Below are 21691 nucleotides of genomic sequence, written 5' to 3' on the forward strand. Positions count from 1 at the left end.
CATGATTTTGTATTCTGCTCTTGTTATTCCATACTGCCTCATAATTCAAGCTACTAGCCTGAGACCCCATTGAGATTGTTTACATATTCCTAGGCATGCTGGGAAATAAATGGAACGTCATCACAAGCTGTAGAGAAATTGGATTTTATTTCATCAGCTCTAATTAACAACCTGCATTCTTAAAAGGGTGTGAAAAGAAATTAATTAGCTTTTTTCTTTTTTTCATGAAAGCCTAGGGAGCAGTTTTCACAATGACATGGGTAATAAGGCAAGGATCATGATGACCTGCACAAAGTGCAAGCTTATCTTGCTGGAGGGAAAGTGGATGACCTGGATGCATGTCTGGCAACTCTGAGACTAATCAAGGAAGATAAGAAATTTCTAGACAAAGCAAAATGATGTTTGCAAAACATACGGCAAGAAGAGGCTGCTACAAAGAAAAGACAACATCCACAGGAGAAGCCTAGCAGCTTCTAACCTTAAGAACCAAGAGAACAAGGAGATTCTTGCTAGAGCTGTGCAATTAATTTCAGTATTCAATAAAAATATTAGGAAAAAAATGCAGGTCAAAACAATCAAGGAAGAAGAGACAAAACTTAGTTGCTCTCAGTGAATTCTGAGAAACTGCTATCCCAGAATCATTAACTCTTTGATAACTCCTGAAGTTCAGAGAAAATACCTGATGATGGAGGGAAGCTAATGTTCTAATATTTTAAAAAAGAGAAAAAACAGACCCAGGAAATTATACCAATCAGCTTGTCATTAATATCTGGTAAAATTCAAAAATAATAATAATCAGAGAAGTGGTTTGAAAATGTTTAGAAAGGAACAAGATAATCAACTTCCCAACCGCTCTTTTTTTAAGCAGTGCATTGGGTTTGTCTTTGCCTCCTACCCATGCTGTGCTGTTCCACAAACAGTATAATAATATATAAACATACCAGGTCCTGGTAATAATATAAACATACCAGGTCCTGTGTGCATAATCATCTTCATACATTTTATTTTCTATTTCTTGCATTATCTATTTTGAGAGAAGATTTCTAGTGACCTGCCTCTTAAATTCTTCTGCCAAATTCCTATTCATTCACCTTGCTCATCTATTCAGCAAATACCCTCTTCTTTAATAAAAGAATAAGTAGTTCAAAATCTATCAAGCTTTGAGTATCAAAACCTGCCTAGTTTTATTCACATCCTATGAATACATAATAAAGTTAATTCCTGGCATGCAACCATATCCATAGATATATAACAGATCGCAATGTGCAGCAGAAGGCCAGAATTTTATGAGGCAAGGAAGCACTGAAGGTTTGCAACATCATTTCTACTTAGGGTAACCAGTTATTCCAGTTCTTCAGCTTGCTGCTCTTTACACAGCAATATTGTTTTTAAGCCATCCCTTGATAACACATGGAATTATACATACTGATAAAAATCTAAAGGTAATAATTTTGCTGAAAACTTACATGAATAGTCAATACCCATCTATCAATCAGCTATCAGTTATCCTTCATCCATCTTTTTAAAGGTTACTGTTATTGGATTATGGAATTATAGTGGTCAGCGTTCCAAAGGAATTCCTTCTAAAGGCAAATTGTGAGTTACTGTACCTGTACTTTCCTCTCGGTCTGGAAATTTGATCTGAACACCATGGTCACGAGTAATCTGTTGGATCCTAGAACCTTTAGGGCCCATAATAGAACGATGGTATTTCTGAAGAATAGTGCATTCTATTGTCACCTGGGCTTCCTATGAAAGAAGAAAGTCTTACAATATGATTTACAGATTAAGTTATCCTTCTGAAAATATAATTCCAAAGAGAACATAGGAAAAACCCCAAAATGCATATGTAGATGTGAAAGGAACCAATGACATAAACCAACCATAGACCTATTAAATCTGCTTGGTATTTGTCTTTCGGTATTAATAAATTCTATCTTCCTTTTACAAATTTAATCAAGCAAAGACACTACTAATTCACAAAAATGTACTTTTTGAAAAACTATTATGTTATTTCCAATATTAAGAAATTCGCATACAAAAGGGCAACAGGAATTAGCAGAATCACTAAGTAGGCTGGAATTACTAAAGGATATAGGATGACTCCAAGGCTAAAATAAATGTGGTCTGAAAAAAAGTTCTTCCCCAATCACATGTATATACATCTTACACATTTGTGTAAGAATTTGAAATATTATCACTGAGGCATGAAAAAAAGCTAAAATGAACCCAGCTTTTTTCTTCTGTTGCAATAACATAAACTAAGGGCATAACAAATAAGGACCATACATTGTATTTATGCTCTGGAATCCCTTAAAGATGAATACTTACCAAATCATCAATTATTTCAAGGATACGTTTCTTTGCTGCTTCCACACAATCCTTTGCTCCTTTAAGAGTGACTTTGTCACTTTGTGTACCGGGGCGTGGAAAACTGACCATCACACCCCCATACTCCTCTGCAATGATCCTCAGTACCTGCCCTTTCCGAATGACAAAGTACCGATGATGCTTTGGATCCACAGTCATAGAATCTTCAACTACGTTGTCCTATAGACATATAAGACATATAATTGCTGTATGTAACAATAGTGTTTTTAAACCCATGTCAATGTGAAAATGCAATTACTATATAAATAAGAAAATTAGGATGCTCTCCTTACCAAGTTCTTAATGAGCACCTCCAGTTCTTTCTGGGCTTCCTTGACAGCTTCTTCTGTTCCCATGATAGTTATCAGTTCCTGATCTTTGTCCTCTGAAGTAGGAAAGATAATCCGAGCACCAGTATTATCCCGCACTTTGCGAATATTGCCACCACCTTTGCCAATCAGGAACTTATGATATTCTGGTTTGGCCCGCAAGTCCACAGTATAACTCTTGGTTTGCTACATGAAAGAAAGACATGGGAGCTATTTGTCCAAATCTCCTTTGGTTTTTTTCTTTCAAAAAAAGAAATGAACATGCCTAGATGTTTGTGAAGCCTAACAATTGATTTGAATAAGACTAAAAGTCTTATTTTAGAATATTCAAGGGAAACATCTACAAGAATAGAGCTATATGCGAGAAAAGCCAAATTAAACTATGTGTAAACTATATGTATACATCATGCAAAAATTAAATGATATTTCCATTGTTTCATTTTCCTTGAGTGGATTCCTCTGGACTTTCAAAAACATTCATCCACTCATACCAGGGAAGGCCACGTCATAAATATATGCATGCATTATCAGTTTTCAAAGAATCACAGAATTATTGTGGAACACAAAAAGTTGCCAGTGAACCATGTAATTCAGTACTGTCTACACATAGATAGGCAACAAGACTCTGGATTTTTTTCTCTATCAGGAAATAAGCTATAAATAAGCTATAAAAGTCAGATGCTTTTCCTATGAAGCATAATCTCTACTGAGTTTCAGCTTTTCTTAATAAGGTGGTAAGAAAGCGATTAATCTGGCCTTGGATCAGGAAAACCTGCTTAGCTGTGGACCTCAATTTATTTATGACCTTGGGTAAAGTTCTTTCTTTCAACCCAATGTACTCTGTCCTTTCAGTTTATTCTACAATGAAAAATTGTTATGATAACCACCTTGGGCTATACAGAGACACACATATAGAAAAATGAAATAGAAATTAAATATTTAGTCTATTTGAAACTAAATGAGAATAGCAAGAACACCAAATAAATATGGTTTGAGCTCCTGCAATGCATGAAATGGCTTTTTGGTATTTTTTAACTTTCTCATCATGACCGGTTACTAAACAAAATAGCACAATTAAATAGTTTCAGGTCATATTTCAATTGTTATTAAAACTTCAAGTTTCTAATAAAAGTATGATATAAAATGACATACTGTATAATTACAACACCACAATAAAAAGATCATCTTAGGGAAAAATGGGAAGAAGCAAAAATATAAACATCTGAAACCTAATAGGGAAGGAACAAGGCAACAATTCTCAAATTATTTACAGCTTTGATCTATTATAAAAAAGAATGTGTCTGCTTTTGATACATAGTTTATTTTAAGCAATTAAGACTTATGTAGCAGCCAATCAGAAGATTAAAAAGTGAGGCAGGCAATATAAGATATACTTGTTTCAGGCTTTAAAACAAATAAATCAAGCCACATTCTATAAAGAAAGAGAGAAAATATATATGTGCATCTGTTTTTCCAAATTCATATTATCACCTTTTCTTCTGCCAATTGTAGGAGTTGTTTCTTTGCCTTGTCAACATCCTGAGCAGGGCCCCTGATAGTGACTGTATCACTACCTGAACCTTCAGTGGGGAAGTGAATATGAACTCCACCACATTCTTCCATGATGGAGCGGATAAAACGACCTTTGGCACCAATGAGTGAGTTGTGTAGCTTGGAAGGGATAGAGACTTCCACCTCTGTGATATTAGCCTAGGAAGAGAAATATTTTAAAAAATCTCCCTCATACATAAAAATATTTGGAAAGTACAAAGAGCGTATCTTCCCTCTGAGAATGAATTTAGAAACTTTCTAATTCGTTTTTACTTAGAACTGATGGTGAATGAGATATGAGCCAAATTGTAACTAACAGTCCCAAACAGTATTAGGCAGCATTACTATCATATCTATTTTGTGTCAATTCTACTAAATTGTACTTTTCACAACCACCTAGCTAAAGAACTAATGGGAAGATAAAACATATACTGAATTTTCAAATTCATATTAAACCTAGTTTAGTGTTCATTCACTATATAATGAGCATACATAATCCTTGGTTATTGGTCATTCAATTCAGTGACAATTCCAAATTACAATAGTGCTTCACAAGTGGTGTAACAACTGGTCCTTGAGGTTCTCGTGGTCCCAGCAGCTCCATGACCACACGATCACAATCTGGGTAGTTGTCAACCAGTTCGCACTTAAAACAGTTGTACATTCTGAGATTACATGATTGCAATCTGCAGGGGTTGCCTTCACTTCGCCTTATGGTTATCTGATGTTGCACTGTACAACCGCAATTCTGGTCCCAATTGACATCATAATTGAAGGACTACCTGTACAAAATAGTTTGTTTTGATCTTTTTCCAACTGCCTATAAAATATGTAGAAAAAAAAGCCTAGAGGACTGCTAAATTAGAGTATTTGTAGCTCAGGACTGAAATGAGTCCTTGGTGCTCTCTGTGCTTAGTTCTCTTGCAGAGATTTCATTACCCAAACTAGGTAACATCATCAGCAATAGTGGGGAGTGAGGTTTGCTCTCAAGACTGCCAGACATTTTGAAGAAAACTCTTTAGTTTCAACTGTAAAATTGTGAACATCTGAGACCAAGCCAAGTCCAAAAATGCTAGATAATTCCTGAAAGCCAGGTATTCCAACAAATTGGCTATTAATAGTCACATAGACATAAACAACATCTACATACTGTGCAAAAGAAGTGATCAATAAGCCAAAAGGATAACAAAAAGGTCAAACCCCCTCCCCACCAGCAATTAACACCCAGATTAGCATCAGACCAGAGGTGGGTTGCTCCCAGTTCGGCCTGGTTCAGGCAAACCGGTAGTAGTGGTGACAGGAGGATCTGCCCACCCACCCAGATGCTTCTGCGCGTGTATGCAAACCAATAGTAAAAAAAATGGAAACCCACCACTGCATCAGACCAACAATCAAAAAGTAAACAATACCCAAATCAAGGAACTGCCAAACAAGCTGACAGTAAAAAGCCCAACCAAAAAAACACAAAGACTACTCCAACCAACATGAACAAGGCAAGCCACTAGAATAAAAATTGAGAGCAAACCCTTACTCCCTACTAGCACTGATGAAGTTATCTAGTCTGCATACTGCAACATCTGCAAGAAAACAACCAACCTAAGAGAGTACCAAGGATCCCTCAGAACATAAAGAAAGGTAACAAATTCAATGCTTCAAAAAATATGTTTGCTCTCTCCCACAACCCATCATTGTGGAGCTTGTTGACCCTCCTTGAAAAAGAGAGCCTTGTACAAGACTAGAGATATCCCAAGGGACAGGGAGCAGAGCACCGGATGCCTTGGGAGGCTCAGAGTAGGTTGCCCTGGGCCTGCACTAGGCCTCCAAAGGCCTTCCCGACCTCAAGGCACCCCATGCTCCAATTGTACTGGGAAAAGCAGGAGTGGGGGTCATTAAGTGAGATGCTTCAATTGTAACATGCAACCATTACAGTCATAAGTCAAGGACTACCTATACCCCTATATCCCTTAACCCTCATTGCTCCTACCAATTCTTTCTGGATGGAGAGAATCCGATGGCGAGCCGCTTCACAATTGGCTCGTTTTCCTGTGATGACAATTGTTTCTGAGTTACTGTTCTCTGCTGGTAGGTCTATCTTAGTGCTGCATTCTTCACGGATCTACAGTTAATGATTAAAAAATGTTGAGAGGATAGGCGTAGTTTATTTTCTAAACTCTAAACTAAATGATGTACTTTTTGCTGTAAAAGTGACACTTCAATCCTATCAGTAGGAGATAGTATCAATAATCTGAAGCAATGAAAAGTCTATAATTTCAAGGAAAATTTAAGTAATTACCTTTTTAATATTTGCACCTCCTTTGCCAATGATGTTCTTGTGGAATTGTTTGAAGATGGGAACAGATATAGAATAGCTATTTTCAACCTTTTAAGAAAGAAAGATTATCATCAATAAATCATGGATAAACAAATACCACTCCATTTGCATTTTATGTGATTATGACAATTCTCATAAATTATCAAACAAAATCAATAAAATTCTAAAATAAATATTAGAAATCAATGGCAAAGAACTGAGAAAGAATATTAAGAAAGAACATGAGACAAATTCAGCAAAAGATTATTTTTGCACATTTACTGCACATACCAGACAATGTTTAACAAAATGTTTCAATATGTTGGAAGGGTAAAATGGGTGAAGTGATACAAAACTCACATGAGTTTGTCCCACTATTGCCCCCTTTTGATTTGATATTCAAATGTTTGTTTGTATGATGTTCCAAAAAATTGATATGATTTAAAAAGGGAATGCACTTTTAAATCCTATTAGAAAAACTTGGAAGTGTATCAATATATGGATCTATCAAGCATGGGAGGGGCAAATAATACTTCTCAAAGTTGGAAAGGTAGTGTGATCCCATATATAAAATATTTTATTTTATTTTATTCATGAGCTGTCTCCCTTCTGATATAATACTAAAGATTGATCAATATTACTTTGTGTGTCAAAAATTAATTATGTGCTCAAAAATTAGACTGAACCACTTCTTATATTATGTTTGAGCAGCTGCTTCCTCTTTCTTTCCTCTCTTTTTTCTTTTATTTTTGTGAAGGAATGAAGGATTATACAATCATAAATAATGTGACTGAAGAGGAGAAAAGTTTTATTTCTCCTTTCACATCAGAACTCACTAAAATGCATTAATAGCAGAATCAGGATAATTAAAGAAATCACTTCTTGATGTCTTCATAGTTAAAGCATACCCTAGCTAATACATAGTATGTTGTGTAGCAAATTGGCCTAGATGATTGGAATTCGGAATACTCATGGATGATAAAACAATCAGTAGCTATTAGCCCTTAGACTGAAATGTAAACTCTAGTTTCAAGTACAATAGAAATGATAAATATCAGTTACATTTTATATTCCTGCTTATATGGTTGATCAGTTTGTTGATGTGTTTGTTCTAAAGTATATGAATAAATCTAAGACGTTAATGTTATAAAAGATAGCAAAGTATCTCCACTTATTCAAAAAATATTGATTTCTTAAGGTTAGCCACAGCTCTAATGCACTTACAGGGAGGTGGGGGGGGGGAGTAAAGATCACTTACCAAATCTGCCACCATTTTCTGCATGTACTTTGTGCATTTTTCCACCTCATTCTTGGGTCCTCTAAATTGGACAATATCACTCTTGTGTGACGGATCTGGGAAGTTGATAATAACCTGCAAGAAAGCTCAATTTTAATGTTTCAGTTGTACAGACAACTGCATTTACTTATTCATTTGTGACACTTCAGATGCTTTCTGAATTGTGGAATCCATATGTCATCCTGCTTTTCTGTGGCTCATGTAGCTCTGTGCTCTTTATTGATGTAAATGACATCATTCAGATCTGATGGATTAAGATTGGATGTAAAGGAAGCAGAATGAAAAAAAAAACAGTAAAAATCAGTTCAGCCTATGGGCCAAATAATAGACTAAATGTCAGGGATGATGGTTTCTGCCATTATTAGAGAATCTTATAGAATTGAGTTATGAGTAACAATACAAGCATTTATTTACATATTTTTATTTGCATGTGCATATACACATTTTTTAAAAAAATATTGTGTATAATATGTGGGTATATTTTTAAAAAAAATCTATAATTATATATAAATATACATTTGTATAATTTTGGTACCTCTGGAAATTTATCCCGGGTGTCCCGAATCCTTTCACCTTTCTGTCCAATGATAGTTCTATGAAATTTCTGATCAATGATCAAGTCCTTTGTGCGTTCATTTTCCTAGGTGGTGACAGAAAGAAAAAATATTCTGTATGAGTAATACTACTTGAAGAAAATACATATCGACTATTCCCAAATATATAGTTTGCCCACTTTTGCCCTCTGAATTTATCCACTTTTGACTACCAATACTACAATAAATCCCAAAATAACCAAAATATTAATCCTTCTACCCAAAACTAAATCAAAGTTAACAAAGATCAGGTAGCTTGCTGTGTGAACAGAGTTGTTAGGGGTTCATCTGACCTAGTTAAGCATGCTGTATACTATGCATGTGTACTAAAGACTAACAAAAATCCTCAATAACAATGAACTTTCTCTTCCTTCTCACCATACGTGATGCAAGGTCCAACAGCTCTCTCTTGGCCTCTTGAACTCCCTGAGGGTCTCCTTCTATTCTGATGAGATTACTTTTCTCATTGTCTGGAGGGATCCGCACAGATACTTTATACTGATCCTTAATTCTGTTGACTGCAAATTAAGCAAAAGTTAGTAGCACCATTTTGTATTGCAAAAATGCTACACCCAAGATTTCTGGGTTTTACAACAAGGGATGTTTAAGGGTTACTATTGTTCTAAGGCAATATATATTCATAGAGAATAAGGTAGAAAGGCTTTAATGTTTAATAAATGTAAAGGTTTTTAAAGACTATTGAAAAAGTACTGTTTAACAGAAGAAAATAACAGAGATGCAAGAGGGAAAAAAGATGTTTCTAAAATACCTTTTTCCAAAAGGTTTATTCTCTATATCAAATTATTTTAATTACAAATGATTGCTTTATAAAGGTCCCTCATTACAGTTGCCAAATATATAATCAATTATCTAGGACAGTTCACTTCTAGAGACCTAAATAACATTTAACTCACTATTAGCTCCGCTCTTTCCAATGAGGTGTCTGTGGAATTTGTGATCTATGTTGATTTCTGCAAAATCCATCCGATTAATCTGCAAAAGCAGAATTTAATCAAAATTATGGAAATTGTAAGCCTCTACTCCAAAAAAAAAAAAACCATAGCAGCAATATCAACCTATATAGTTAAGTAATCGTTATTAAATTCACATGTTCAGCTAAATTAATTCAAGCATTAGTATATACTATATCTTTTGAGCTACTTTGCTTATTCAGAACTTGTTCTCATAAAGCCCTTTTTACTCTCTTTTCGGCCATGCACTGAAAAGCTTAAGAGTTACTTTTTTGTCTCCAGGACTGCAGACATAAGCACATATACCAGTAGCTGAAAATCCCACTGCACAGAGTGATCTTACTTTGCTACAATATTTAAAATATCATTTTTATTCTAACAGGAGTAATTGTTTTCAAGATGTATTGATAGGTTTTACTATTTTCCACTTGCTAAACCTAGATGTTATGGCTTCTCAACTCACCAGATCCTTGACCATGATCTCAATCTGGTCTTGAGCCACGTTCACATCTTCCGTGGGTCCTTCCAGAGTGATTTTATCTTCCCCTTCAGTGAATTCTATATGAACCTTTTAAAAATAGAAACAATTCAGCATCAGAATGAAAGACAATTCAGTTAATAGCAAACGAATTAATCTGTTGCTTTTTGTTTCTCCTAATCTGCAACCAGAAACATCTAAAAGACTCTGTTGTCATTTTTAAAGATGGCAACTCAAATAGCGTCACAGACAAAATATTATGTAGACACCAACTGAAAAATGAAATTTAAGCAACTACCAAAAGTTAAAGCATTAAGACCCCATTTACATACCCATGCTTTTAAAGAAGAAATGACAAACCATCTGGAATAGAATTTTCCTAGTGCTGACACCCTCTCTGTGGAATTCTCTCCGTAATTGCAATATAAGTATTGGCTAAAAAAAATCCCATTTTTCAATGCAAATAGCTTGTTTTAACTGCTATTTTATTAACTTCAATTTGGTCCTGATGAAGTGCTTTGATTTTTCAAATGCCTAAGTGCTTCTATCTTTATTAAAATGGGAAGATGCAACAAAAGAAATCTATTTTCTCATTTTCAGTCTTGCTGTCAACAAGTCCTGCTGTTTATTCTCTCTACTGCTCACAGCAGACAAGTTGTCCTAAATAAATATTTTCCAAAACTTTGCAGTTTACCTCATTTTTCTCTATTTTCTTGGGGGGTGAACGTTTTGTCAAGTATTTTCTCAATAAATTTGGCATCAGTTGTACAAAACATATCTATGTACACCTCTTAAACTACTCATACCTTTGGCATTTGTTGTGTGATTTTGGCCAAGTTTTGCCCCTTCTTGCCAATGATGAAACGATGAAGCCAAGAGGGGGCTGAGACAGAGGAGACTGTGAAACTGTTCGCCTATAAAAGACATAGCTGGTATGAAGAAATTTATCATTCCATAAGCAGTACATATTTATACCAACTGATACTGATATCGAGAATTTCTTTTCCAATCCAATAATCTTGACTTCTGAAATTCACTCCAAACATGATGCTCCAGCCTTCATATATCACAATAATAAAATTATCACAAAACTGGCCAGTGTTAGGCTTCAGGGTTTACTGAATATGGTCTAGAGAAAACATTTCCTGACATTTTGCTGGCAATTGTGGCTGACATGTTCAGAGGCAAAATAGTCTGCTACATAAACCACAGGCAACTGACCACATGATTGATTTCAACTATTATCCCATATTTTGTATAGGGCTTGGAGAAATCTTATTGCTGAACACATTATTTGTATTCTGAACACTTATAGGTTAGAAATTTATTTTTTTATAAAAGTCTAATTAGTCAAATGTTAATCAGTTGTCCATAAAAGAAAGGCCTTGCTGAGTGGCACTCTCAATACCTTGGCATAAACTTCAGTTAATGCCTGCCCAAGCTTTTCAGGTTCGCCACGCAGTATCACAGTCTCTGAGCTGCTATCAGTGGGAGGGATTTCAACCGAGACTCCAGTTTTCTCCAAGATCTCCTGCAGGGAGTTCCCTTTGGGGCCGATGACATACTTATGCTGGGACTTCTTCACCTCCACAGCAATGGTGGTAGTCTTCTTTTTCTGTGGGAAAGTATCAGGCAGCAAATGACAAGTTACTTGAAAAGGCAATGAATTAAGGGAGCTACAGATTAAAGAGCAGAGAAAAGTTTGCCCAAATAGGCTCCAAAAAGGGCAGGCACCCTACAAGCCTTTGATATATATATATGCTTTACAAATGAAAAGCCATAGTCTACCACAGGAAGCCATGGTTTATTTGACGCTGGAACTGCATTATATTTGCAAGAGCTGCAGGTTTGTGATCAATCATGTCAGAACAGGCAGACCAAAAAGTTTGGCCTCTCTTTTTGCATGTACTTCAGAGAGCTTATTTTTGGTGGTTGAATTGGCCATTTTGAATGGAAGTCAAACCCCAAGCTATAGTTCATCACATCTCCCTCAGTCACTTATTTCTCCAATCCTGATGCAACAGCTATCCACTATGCAACACCACTATCATGATCTTTGCACTATTTCTTGTGTATCAGTGTATCAAATATTGTAGCGGGGGAAAGAAATAGCCCTATGTTCTCACTTGTAATACGAGTGTTTGAAGTTAATTAAAATGAAAGATACGTCTTTATGCAGACCCCATGAAAGATCGTACCTTCTCCTCATAGATCTTTTTAACACGAGCTACCGCTTGGGCCAGCTGCTCCTTCTCTCCAGTGAAGACTATCTCAGTTCTGTTAACGCTGGGTGGTGGGATATTTATGCGTGTTCCAGTCTCCTGCATGATTTCACTCACTAGCTTGTTAAAAGGACCAGCAATAAAAGGATGGTATACTTTCTCCAACTCAAGCCTCTCTACTGCACGTTTATCCTGGAAAATAAAATAACATTTTATACATATATACAATACACACTACAGTACTACAAGAAAAGAATGTGAGGCTTCTCCATGTGTCTCCTACTATAGTAGATCCTCATTTTGAAACTTTATTTCACTTTATCAGAAAGTATCTGTTCTAGGAATGACTGGTGGAGGGGGGTTGTTGTATGAGCAACCTTGCTAAACTTGTCAGAATTGCTGGAGAAATAATCTTTAAGACAAAATGAATTAAAAACAAAGAAGAAATAGAATAAACTTGAGGTGACAATGATGCAATAAAATCATATGATTCAATATAATTTAATACGTGATCAAGTTTAACAATCCACATAAACCAAATATTTTGTGATTATGTAGCAAGTTAGACTGAAAGCCAGTTTGATATAATGTTAAGGTGTTGGCCTAGAAACCAGAAGTCTATGAGTTCTTCTCCCAGCAGAGGCATAAAAGGTGACTTTGGGTCAGTCACTATCTCTCAGCCCAGCCCACCTCACAGGATTATTGTGGGGAAAATAGGGGAAAGAAGGACTATTTATTTATGTTCACCGCCTTCAGTTACCTATAAAGTAATGTAGGCCAGATAAAAATCTAATAAAATAAATAGTCCTTGACTTACTTAGCAATGGTTTCAAGACCTCCCTGGATGTACTTACAGTATGACCTTGTTTCAAAGTTTTGACAGTTGGCCTACCCCTGTGATCACATGATCACATGCAGGGTGCTTGGTATCTGGCTCATATTTATGTCTGTTTGCTGCATCCCACCATGAGGTGACTGTGGTTTACATTCTGGTTTTTCTGAAAACCAGAATTTATTTCTGGCTTTTGACTAAACCGACCCATAGTGAACCAGTTGTATGCTTTATGACCACGAGGGCTGCTTTATTACCATGGCAATCGCTTAAGAGCTGCCACAAAAATGTTCTTAAATCAGGTCAATATGGGTGACCCATTTTATGATTGTGATGAGCAGATTCTATTATGGTCTTAAGTTGAGAACTACCTGCATGATAATTCATTAACAACATTGCTTGCCACATCGTGATATTTGTGGCGATTGAAATTATGGATGTGATCATGAAAACACTGTAAATGCATGCATAAAAAATATTGTTAGAAAAATCTGGGGCAAAGGAGAATTGTAACTACGATAGGAAATTGCAGCAGTCATCAATATATGAAGAGGGCAAATGGCCATATTTTCAGAATCACTTTTTATATTGTTTTCCCTTCTAAGAGAAATATTATATTACATCTTATTATATACTTTGTATGTAAATCATTTAAATATTTAATCCCCAGTAGGCATATCAGAAATAATTTTAATGAATTTTAACAGAATTTGATTTTAGATAGTCAAAGGATTATAAACTGTCACAAACATTAAAATAGCAATACTCTTGTGACAAACAGTATCTGTCTAAAACAGTGAAATTTGCGAAGTACTTTTCAAACAATTAACTGTTCAACGTAAGTCTGGATGAACTCCAGCACGGCCTAAGGAATGTTCCCTAATAAAAAGGATTATTTGAGCTAATGTTTTTAGAATTCCTTCAGCAATTACAGAACTAAAAATACAGTTTACCTGCTCAGCAGAAATCAAAAGGATCTCGTGTCGAGCTTTCTCAATCCCTTCCTTGGTGCCAGTGATCTTGATCTGGTTGCTGGGGTCATCCGGGCGGGGGATCTGAATTTTTGTGGCAGTTTTGAGCTCAAGGTCCTGTAACTTCTCTCCATTTTTTCCGATGACAAAGCGATGATGTTCTTTGGGAATGGCAACTGTTGCTGAAGCCTATAAAAAAGAGCATTCACTAAAGTGAAACCACACATTTAATTCAACAATACAGATGCATTTCACCAACCAATTTGGTATAGAATTTTTCTTTTAACTGTGGTAAGATAGGAGAAAATGTCTCTTTCAATATTATAGATTAGCAATGGAAAAGAATATTTGTCAAATTTCACCACTATAAACAAACATAAGGGACATAGGGTTTGCTCATATATTGCCCAGAAACAAAACTGAGACACTTAAAGTAACTAGGAGGGAACCTGCATGTTGCATTATTTCCCCACACTTTAGAATAAATCAAAATCCTGCCCTGCCCTCTCATGTACTGTATATATTTAGTCACTGACTTACCGTACTTATCGGAGTATAAGACACACTTTTTCCCGTCTAAAAGAGGGTGGAAATGTCAGTGCATTTTATACACCGAATTCAGCCATTTTTGGCCTCCCGAAATCTCACCACGTGCGTCCTGTTTTTGCCAAAAACAGGGCTTGCAGAGGGTTTGGGAGACCTACAGAGTGCAGCAAAAATTATTTTATTTTGTTTTCCTCTTTGAAAACCTGGTGCGTCTTATACTCCGGTGTGTCTTGTAGTCTGAAAAATACAATACTCAAATGCATTCATAACACTATTTCTAACACAACATTGATATCTGCTTGCTTGCCTACCAGCTGCCTATCTGTCTCTATCCATCCATCCATCCATCCATCCATCCATCCATCGTCTGTCTTCTACTCAAAGTGATAAATTCCAACATAAACTTTATGGGTTATTATTATGAATAGGACAAATGAAAGTCAGACATGTGGAGGAATAGCACTTATTTGGTCATTTCACTAGCTAACCAAGCATTTTCAGATACAATCAAAGTGCTGGTTACTTGCTATTACCTATGATGTCTTTTATGGCTTGTGTCCCTGGTACAATCGAGACTCTTATCTCTAAACTGAATTTGCCCATCCAATACAGGTAATCCTTGACTTACAACAGTTTTTTTTAATTACCATTCAAAGTTAGTGATACTGAAAATTGCAAGATTTAATATATTTGCATATGGAATTTTCATTTAACCAAAAAACTTATTTTTGTGACACATTTCTTAACCCATCATCTCCTTCAGACAGGGATTCTGTACAATATAATCAATATATAAACAATTAGCATTAAAATTAAAATCAGAATTAAAATTTAAAAGTTTTAAAATATAATATTCCAAAAGGTAAAAAATTTCAAGATATGGGGTTAGCAGTTGTTAATATAGACAGGGGGTGAGGTTCTCATGGAATCAGACAGCCCCACGGTTGTAATTTGTAGGAGGAAGTTATTTATGTATTCTGTGTACATTTTTTTCATTTGAATTTATCTCTCACTAAGAGACTTCCAGGATTCTAAGGGAAGAAGGACAGAAGCAATTTCCTTTTCATATCATTCTTGGATTTTTAAACCTCTATGATGACTACTTCCTTGTTTAATCTTTTCTAAACAACCAGAAAAAACCCTAAATACTTACAACTACCACTATGAATAATTAAATAAGATAATTTGGTAATACATAACAAATTAAATGTTTCAAAGTATATCCTCCCCCAATTTTGGCAATATTTTAGGATAAAATCTCTAACAAGCATTCTATAATGGCACCTATAATAGAAGCAATACCTTTCTCAAAGCAATACAGAGAATCTGATCCACCTTTCAGTTTCCAAGAGAAAAAAGAATAATGCATACAGATAGCTCTGGCTACTGTTGAAATCGTTTTCTTCTAAATTTTGACAAAAGCAGTACATTTTGCCAACTTTAACAAAAAAGACATTGTATGCACCGATTTTCAGAGGAGAAAAGTTGGCACCCCTCAAAAGATCAGCTTTTACTATAAAAACTTAAACTATACAGAATATCCTAAAAAAGCCAACTATTCTTCAATAACTATCACTAAATTCATGCTTTCAAAACCTATCAATTGCTGTGCTGGCCCCCGGTAAGGTATATGGCCAAAAATAAAGCTATGGAATGAAGAAATATTTGAACTTTATTTTATGGTAAATCTGGCATTCTTTAAGCTTTCCTTTTGGGCTCTTAAGATGCAGTACATATGAAACCAATAAAAGAGAATATTTGTAGCTCAAGGTTGAACTGTGGAATTCTTGATGCTCTCTGAGCTTGGCTGTTTTCTTGCAGACATTTCATACGACATCTCCAAGAAAATAACTAAGCCCAGAAAGCATTAAGAACTCTATAGTAGTGGTCCCCAACCTTTTGGGCACAGGGAACCAAATTGTTTTGTGGAAAACAATTTTTCCATGGATCACATGCTATCTAGATTTCATGCATGCAGAGATGAAATTTCCTTGTTTGCAGGGCCTGGTTCCTAATAGGCCACAAACAGGTACCAATCCACAGCCTGGGAATTGGGGACCCCTGCTCTACAGTACTATATGAATTGGTTCATAAAATATTGGCTCAATTGGCCTTTAAATCTCCATTGCAGTATAACATCATAAGGAGAATCAAATCACTCACCTGGGTCTGAAGCCGAGCTACAATTTCCTTCCGAGCCTTCATCACTGCTTCAAGCTTGCCAGAGACCATTATTGATAATCCCTGATCTTTTGCAAGAGATAGCTCCAGGTGAGCTCCTGTCTTCTGCATGATGTCTAAACAGATTTTGGCTTGCTCTCCTTCCCCAAACTGGTTCATATCCTTGTACTTCCTCTCTTCTAGTGGCACATGGAATACCTGCTCATATGAAACAAATGTTTTTTCAATTTGAAATTTCTAAAAGGACATGTTCCCTCTCTCAATTTGCAGCCAGTTCTGCAACAAATATTTTTGTTAGAATCTTAAACAGAAAATTCTGTTGAATTCATTTATATTTATAGGACTGAATTTCTGGGGAAAAAATACTGCATAAATACAGGAACCTATTCCATCCCACTCAAAAAATACATTTACATTTTCAGTTTAAGTTATTTTATAAGGCTAGCTTTTCTATATATATTTAATGCATTAGCATAGAAATAATGTTGTAGCATTTAATTTGAGAGAACATGTTATTTACTTAAAGGGATCAAGATGCCTCACTATATAATTACAGAATTCTCCAGAACTGCATAACATTTATCTGTTGGCATATTTCAGGGAAAGGCCTTAGACGTACTCAAACAGTTCTTCTGTTTACATTTTCTCTCCCACAATGAGATAGGTGACTAAAAGCATCCTGAAGGACATTTTTCTAAATGTGTGAACTGGGTTTGACATTGAAAGGGAGAAAACGTTCTTTGTACTGACCTGAGTGATAACAGAAGCCTTGATTGGTCGGATTTTACTCCAGGCACCAGCAGGTTCCTGGGCTGGCTCCAAACAAGCTTTCTCAGGGAGAGGGGGGAAGGCATCTTTGTATGTTGGAGGATCATTCTCTTCTTCAGCATTTAAAGCTGTAACTACAGTGGCAAAAGCAAGGAAACAAAGAATGATTTTATAGACAATGGTCAACAGACCATACTATTTCTTCTTCCACCATCTGACTGTTAAAATACAATATTCTTAATTTGTTAGTTAAAAATTTGGGGGGAAAAAATCATTACTGAGAAACACCAAATTGAAATCAAGTGGTTTTCTATTTACTAATCCATCAATAATAATGTCTGCCTATCAGCAGATAAGGACAATATGTTTTACAGATAACTAGAGTTTATCCCATCAAGATAAATCTTATACCTATAACTGGCACTTATTTTGGCCTGACAGTATCTTAATATGCAGGTTATAAATAATGACCAAATCAATTTCCTATAATATCAAAACTGCCATAGATGAGAATTAATTCCAAACACTCAGTAGTTCTATAGTAGACCTCAGACTGTTATTAATCAAAAGGATAAGAAGATTAACATTTTTCTCGTTTGAGTTGTTGATATTTTATATTCCCATTTTTGTATTGATCTGTTCTACACCAAGCACAGATTTATCTGATACTTAACTACAAATGTGCACAAACAGTGATGGATTCTTAAATTCAGTGTTATTTTATTTACACAGTCCTTTATTTTATGCTATACAGTTGGAATGCAACTTTTTACGTTTTTTTATTCTCTGGATAAAGAACTGATGTTATTGTACTAAAGAACAATTAAATATAATAAGAAACATAATATTAAATATAATAAGAAATAAGACACATTTTACCCTACATAATGCCTTTCTGAACTCAGTACTATGGGTACTGTGAATGGCAACTTGAAAATGCCTGAAGATAATTTTGGCAAATAACTTCATTAAAATGAGGGTCTCTATCCTTTACTTTTGCCTCAAGCTATACTGTCAACAGAAACCTTCCCCGGCTTGGTCTTTCCATCCGACATTGTCGTACTAGCAGCATAGCAGATAGTGGAATCTGTAGTCCAATATCTGGAGACCATTGTTTGAAAAGAATGGTCTAAAATATATAAATAGTATATATTTTAAAATTACAATTTTCCCAATGTCATGTTTGATAATGAGATGGGCAGCATGTAAATTCAATATAGAGAAAAAAATGAATGAAGAGTATAATGCACAGATGTTTCTAAAAATAGCTTGGCAAAATTGAAAAAAAAATGGTATCTATAGATTATCTAACATGCTCCAAGAACTTCTTAACCTTTATATTATTATTAATCTAAATACTGATAGTCTCTGCAGAATCAAAGAACAAAAAATCTCAACCATCCTCCTGCAAGTAACAAAACAATTAAATAGCAGCAAAATAATATTTCTGTGCAGCTGTTGTCACATGGGATTTTGTAATAACCTTGTTTTGCTTTTTTACCTTTCACTTGCTGCTGAGCAAGGCCACTGCGATGTTCAGCAAAACTTTCCTGGGTCAAAACTGCCACGGAGCTCATGGTTGGTTTCCAACTCACACACAATCCGGGTATGCCACTGATGGTAGTAAAAAAGAGAAATTGTCATGATAACTCCTAGTATAGTGACATTAAAAAAGGAAAGAAACAGAAAATAGGAAAATACATTATAAAACAGGAACAATTTTAGCCACTCCTTTTAAAAATGTACAATTGACCTTGGTTGAGGAAACAAAGGAAGTCTTCAACCACAACATAATTTATCAATACAGTAGTAGCTTTCATAGATTATTAAATAAAAGACTGACACAATGAAAACACTGTTTCTTTTTTAATTGGTCTTATTTTTACAACAACAACATAGCATTTTTTTCTGTTGTTAACAGAGAGTTGCTATCATTTTTTTCTTCCCACTGGGTCCAAATTCCAAGATACAGAGCTGCAATAACACCTGCAATTGTTTTTACATTAACAAATATTGGGTTTTTAGCTTTACAAAATATTCTACATTCAGATAAAATCAGTACCTCTTTGGAATGTCTACTATAATTAGTACCTTCCTACCCTGGCATTTTTCACATTTATGTACTCGCAGAATTCTCAGTGATAAAATTGACCATGCAACAAAAATCCACAAACCTAGAGAGTGATCAAGATAGGAATGGCCATAGAAAAATATTATGGATCCAATTATACAATATATTACATTATACAAACAGAGTCTGTATGGTGGATTGCCCAATTTTTCTGATTTATTTTGAGGGAATATCATAGTATTATTTCTGGACATGGATGAGCTATACACATTGAAACTGCCAGACTCAAGCAAACAAATTAGATAGAGAATGAATTCTGGAAGTAGGGCATGAGAATGGAGTTTGACCACAAACATCTGTCCTACTATATAATAAAAAAATCTGTGCATGTACATATGTGAATAAGTTCACATGAAGCCTGGAAGGGTAAGTCCTAGTAGGTAAGATTCTTTCTTTAATTGAACATATTATATTTGCTGTCCTTAAAAAGCAGCCTAGAAATTGTTTTTAAAATTGTCGAGTTCTGTGCAAAGATGAGTTGCATGAATGCAAACTTTATTGGTTTGAACATAACAAAGATGTGATAAATATCCTACCATGGTAATTGGCAGATTACATAAACATCTTGTGGACTCCATAAAGAATCAATAGATACTACTAAGGCCAATAGTTGGAAGGGTTGTTAGACCAAAGTCTGAGAATCATTTTAGCAGAGATCTGTAAACTTACCAGCTAAACGGTCAGTAGCCAGAAAGTCCGTCCTGTGCACTGTCTGTTTTTCAGCCTGCCAGCTTCTGTTTGAGAGAACAAAGATATCCAGTTTTGGTAATATTATTACATGTGCAATAACACAAAGTAATTAGCCTGAAAACTAGTTAAATAAAGTTGAGACACACTATCACATTCACTGTTCATTATCTATGATCTGTTTTTTAAACAAGAGTAATTCTGCCCAAACACGAGACAGGGAGTCATATTTGTTAATGGACATTTCAATGCCCCATGGTTTTAAAATCCTGCCAAAGGTTTAGCTTTTCAGAGTTAATTTAAATGAGTATTCGTTGAAACTTGTATGTGGGATGGATTGAGCAACTAAAACCGAAAGTTGTTTATAAATAGTTCTGAATCATACTTAAGAGAGGTATAAAATAGGATTCCTTAGGTTTCCATCCTCAACAGAGTTATTTTATCTCTTCTCACAGAACCTTTGACAACTTTAACAAAACCCTTTTGTAAATCTTAAGTAGAGTTTAGGCAGGTCACTCTTCATATTCTCACTGTCTCTTCTCACAAAATCGCCGACAACTTTAACAAGTCACTTTCATTTGTATACCTGATATTTTGTATGTTTGTTTATATCTACACTGAAATTAATTTCAATCTTTTTCAGGGAAGATTACAAATTGCAATCATATGACTGAGAAGCATTTGGTCATAAATCAACAGGTTGCCAAGTACCCAGATTGCAATCATGTGATGGTAAGGGACTGAGAGTGTGACATTTTGCTATGGTTGGAGGTGCTTTACAGGTCATATACCTCCCCTTTCCAAGCTTTCTTAACTTCAAACATATATTAAGCATTTAGTCATAAGCCAAGGACTATCTGTAGAATGTTTCTCAAGGCAAATCATCTTCTGGTGCTCCTTTGCAAAAGAGATTTTGAACAATGAACCACCGATTAAGGACAGAACGTTGGGAAAGCAAAGCAAAAAAACTGGGCTGAATATTTCAATGACAACACCCCCCTAGATTTCTACATAAATGAAAACTATTAGAATCACAAAATGGAAAACAAAGGGAAACAAAGGAAAACCTAAACAGTCTGCTCTGTAAAAATTTAAAATGGAATTTAAAAAAATGGAAAACAGACAATGAAGAGGAAGACTGGAGTCACATGAAAGGGCTGCAAATAAATTAGGAACTTGAAATCCAAGTTCCTAAGTTACATAGGTATAGGCTATTCATGTAATGCACAATTAATGTGAGAAAAAGATCAAAGGCAACTCTTACCAGAGTTAGCCAGTTGTGCATGTCAAATGAATAACTAGCCATTCCAGTACTCTAAACCAGTGGTCTCCAACCTTGGGAACTTTAAGACCTGTGGACTTCAACTTCCAGAGTTCCGAAGCTGGCTGAGGAATTCTGGAAGTTGAAGTCCACAAGTCTTAAAGTTGCCAAGGTTGGAGACCACTGCTCTAA

General features: G+C 35.3%; 1 protein-coding gene across 2 annotated transcripts in view; it reads right to left on the minus strand.

Moving 5' to 3' along the window:
• HDLBP (high density lipoprotein binding protein) overlaps positions 1-21691 on the minus strand; it is a 55754-nt gene that overhangs the window by 12142 nt on the left and 21921 nt on the right. For both annotated transcript variants that reach the window (XM_014076582.2, XM_014076591.2), the window contains exons 2-20: positions 20221-20285; positions 18922-19034; positions 17403-17554; positions 16635-16850; positions 13908-14114; positions 12099-12314; positions 11309-11515; positions 10707-10814; positions 9886-9990; positions 9366-9444; positions 8830-8969; positions 8394-8498; positions 7820-7933; positions 6544-6630; positions 6235-6366; positions 4191-4409; positions 2664-2885; positions 2332-2550; positions 1611-1749 (exon numbers count right to left, since the gene is read on the minus strand). In XM_014076582.2, the coding sequence (XP_013932057.2) occupies positions 1611-1749; positions 2332-2550; positions 2664-2885; positions 4191-4409; positions 6235-6366; positions 6544-6630; positions 7820-7933; positions 8394-8498; positions 8830-8969; positions 9366-9444; positions 9886-9990; positions 10707-10814; positions 11309-11515; positions 12099-12314; positions 13908-14114; positions 16635-16850; positions 17403-17554; positions 18922-18997 (2743 nt within the window). In that variant the 5' untranslated portion in view covers positions 18998-19034; positions 20221-20285. The remainder of the gene's footprint in view (positions 1-1610; positions 1750-2331; positions 2551-2663; positions 2886-4190; positions 4410-6234; positions 6367-6543; positions 6631-7819; positions 7934-8393; positions 8499-8829; positions 8970-9365; positions 9445-9885; positions 9991-10706; positions 10815-11308; positions 11516-12098; positions 12315-13907; positions 14115-16634; positions 16851-17402; positions 17555-18921; positions 19035-20220; positions 20286-21691) is intronic.

The sequence above is a fragment of the Thamnophis sirtalis genome, unplaced genomic scaffold (genome assembly GCF_051295495.1).
Source record: "Thamnophis sirtalis isolate CommonGarterSnake01/CBP01778 unplaced genomic scaffold, rThaSir2_p1.2 scaffold_11, whole genome shotgun sequence".
Taxonomy (NCBI): Eukaryota; Metazoa; Chordata; class Lepidosauria; order Squamata; family Natricidae; genus Thamnophis; species Thamnophis sirtalis.